This window comes from Myotis davidii, unplaced genomic scaffold, assembly GCF_000327345.1.
Source record: "Myotis davidii unplaced genomic scaffold, ASM32734v1 scaffold134, whole genome shotgun sequence".
Classification (NCBI taxonomy): domain Eukaryota; kingdom Metazoa; phylum Chordata; class Mammalia; order Chiroptera; family Vespertilionidae; genus Myotis; species Myotis davidii.
The window spans coordinates 5,782,317-5,785,302 of record NW_006288853.1 but is presented as its reverse complement, the minus strand read 5'-3'; the positions used below and the strand labels follow the sequence as shown (position 1 = coordinate 5,785,302).

Sequence of the window (2,986 nt, the reverse complement as noted above, 5' to 3'; positions counted from 1 at the left end):
GATGAGAATCATTAATTGACTGCCTCCTGCACGCCCCCCACTGGGGACCAAGCCCAGAACTCAGGCATGTGCCCTTGGCTGGAATTGAACCCAGTACCCTGCAGTCCCCAGGCAGATGCTCTATTCACTGAGCCAAACTAGCCAGGGCCATATTTAATTTTTTGAGAAAACTTCATACTGTTTTCCACAGTGGCTGCACGAGTCTGCATTCCCACCAGCAGTGTACTAGGGTTCCCTTTTCTTCTCATCCTCAGCAGTACTTGTCATTTGTTGATTTGTTGATGATAGCCATTTTGACAGGTGTGAGGTGATACCTCATTGATCTTTTAATTTGCATCCCTTTGATGATCAGTGACTTTGAGCATTTATTTCATGTCTCTTGGCCATTTGTATGTCTACTTTAGAGAAGTGTCTATGTAAGTCTTTTGCCCATTTTTTAATTATCTAATGACAGTACTCTTGATCTTATAATTTTTTATTGAAAGCTGGACATTATGTACTGAGTAATTTTTTTGGCAATTAGGTTTTTTAATGTGCGATTTTATGTTAATCGGCTAGTAGCTGGGCTGCCCTTAATGTGTGCTCTAGTTGTAGGTGCTAAAGGCTTCAGTTTCCTTTCTTTTTGTCCTTCCCCTGCTGTCTGTGAGTTTGCCTAAGAACTCTTTCTTAGAGTCTGTGTTTTGCAGTCTCTCCGCTATAATCCATTGTTATTATAGTGAAATTCTGTTGATGTAGTGGCAAGGTATTGGGGAGGAGGATTGTTCTATAGCCCTATGATCAAATAACAGTATTTTAATAGGTTTGAGTCTCTGGGTTCTGACCTTCAGAACGTTTAATAGCCTTTTTTTCTTTCTGTCCTTATGTGAGGCAGGAAACCTAGAAGAGGCTGGAGGTACCTAATGGCCCTTCCCTGAGTCAGATAAAGCTCTGGTAAAGTAGTTTCCCTGAAAGAGTAGGCCTTTGTTATGGAGAACACTCGGCATATTTCAAAATGGTTACTTTTCCTTCTCTCCACCTAATAGGATTTTTAATCTTATCTTCACTGTGAGAAACTGCTGAGCTCCTTGTTTTAAAATCTAAAAAAAGTGTGGGGAACCCCTAGGAATGGGCCCCCAGGAGTTTTTAACTCTCTGGCTTATCCACACTCAGCCTCCAGCAATGTGTCAAAATTACCCTTAATTGTTTCTATCTGTAACAGGACCCCAGCGGCTTCTGATCTCAGCTGTGATTCTCTGTAGTTGACTGTCTCTCCAACTTCAAAGTGGCAATTTGCCCTGCGACCTTGTTTCTTGGATCTAAGACAAGTTGTTGATTTTTCAGTTTGATCAGCTTTCTTTTGTTTGTTGTAAGGAAAGTAATGAAACTTCTAAGCTCTTTAGGTGCCAGTTAGCTGATACTCGAAGCCCTTCTCCATTATCACAGTAGAGATTAACATATTTTCTACTATTTTTGTCTGATTATTTCTTTAGAAAATATCACTAGGAGTGGAATTTCTGGGTCAAAGATTATGCACATTTTAAGGCTTTTGATTCATATTACCAAATTGCTCTCAAAAATGTATAATTTGCTTCTGCTAGCAGTACAGAATTATTTTCAAGAGTTTTATAGATTTGAGAAGGTTAAAAAAATCCACTTACCTAATAATCATTTATATATGTGTATTCCATTACTTTTTAAAAGAGGGGAATACTTCCCTTTAGCCTAAATTATACTAACTCCATTTTTGCACGCAATGCTAATGGTCTGATTCTTGACATGCAGCTTTCAGAAGCGAATTGCTGATTGCCGATTGTGGCCTGTAGAGATCACCAGAGTTCCTCTAGTTACTGCACCCAAAGGGAAAGCTACCAAACTTGATAAGGTAAATTTGTTCAGTTAGATATATTTATAGTCCTGGCCAGTTTGGCTCCGTGGATAGAGTGTCAGCCCACAGACTGACACCAGGGTTGATTCTGGCCAAGGGTGGGTACCTTGGTTAAGGCTCAGTCCCAGGCCTGGTGGGGGAAGGTGCATACAGGAGGCAGCCAATGGATGTGTCTCTCTCACATCAGTGTTTCTCTCTGTCTCCCTCCCTCCTTTCCACTCTCTCTAAAAAAAACCAATGGAAAAATAGCTTCCGGTGAGAATTGAAAAACATTTTATATAAGAAATGCTGCCTCTAATTCTAATACCAATGGAAAATATGAACTGATGTGGCTACTCCCTAGGGTAACCAACTGATTCTTATTTGTTTAATAGTTTCCTGACTTTAGTGCTGAAAGTCTCATGTACCAGGAAACTGCCCTGTCCATGGCAAATCAGGATGACTGATCACCGTAGCTCCCTAATGTCCACTAAATATTTAGCCTTTATTTCCAGGCATCTTATTTCCCTTTAGCCTTTCATTACAGTTTACCATAGCTAAAATCTTACAAAATAGCCATTTTTACGGGTCAAAAGTTGTTAAATATTGGCAATATGGTTCACCCTAATACATCTTTCTGAATTTCTTTTAGACTTTGGACTTACAATGTTTTAGCCTGCTAATTATTAGAGTAATAGGGTTCATAGATGTACTACTGTTCTGAAAAAGATATAGCTTTGATGAGCCTAGAACAGTGGCTGGCAAACTCATTAGTCAACAGAGCCAAATATCAACAGTACAACGATTGAAATTTCTTTTGAGAGCCAAACTTTTTAAACTTAAACTATATAGGTAGGTACATTGTTATTAACTTAATTAGGATACTCCCTAATTAATTAGGTCTTAGGACAGGGGTGGGCAACCTTTTTGTGAGTGCGTGCCAAAATCAGCAAAATCTCTGACTCAAAATTCTTCTGTGTGCCAACCCTAATTTTTTGAGAACATGTTACGCCTACTTGATATCTCTTAAGGTGTACGTATGTGAAGAACCTTGAAGAAATAATAAAATTCATTCGAGCAACAAAAACACAGTATATGGTGATAAAAAATACATTTATTATTTAATGTATACATGTGCACTGA

At 38.8% G+C, this 2,986-nt stretch overlaps 1 protein-coding gene across 1 annotated transcript in view; it reads left to right on the top strand.

The window, feature by feature from the left end:
* The window catches only part of CFAP70 (cilia and flagella associated protein 70), an 87,257-nt gene that overhangs the window by 29,053 nt on the left and 55,218 nt on the right, over positions 1-2,986 (top strand). Inside the window, 1 exon segment of the mRNA XM_015562111.1 lies at positions 1,762-1,861. Coding sequence (XP_015417597.1) covers positions 1,762-1,861 — 100 coding nt within the window.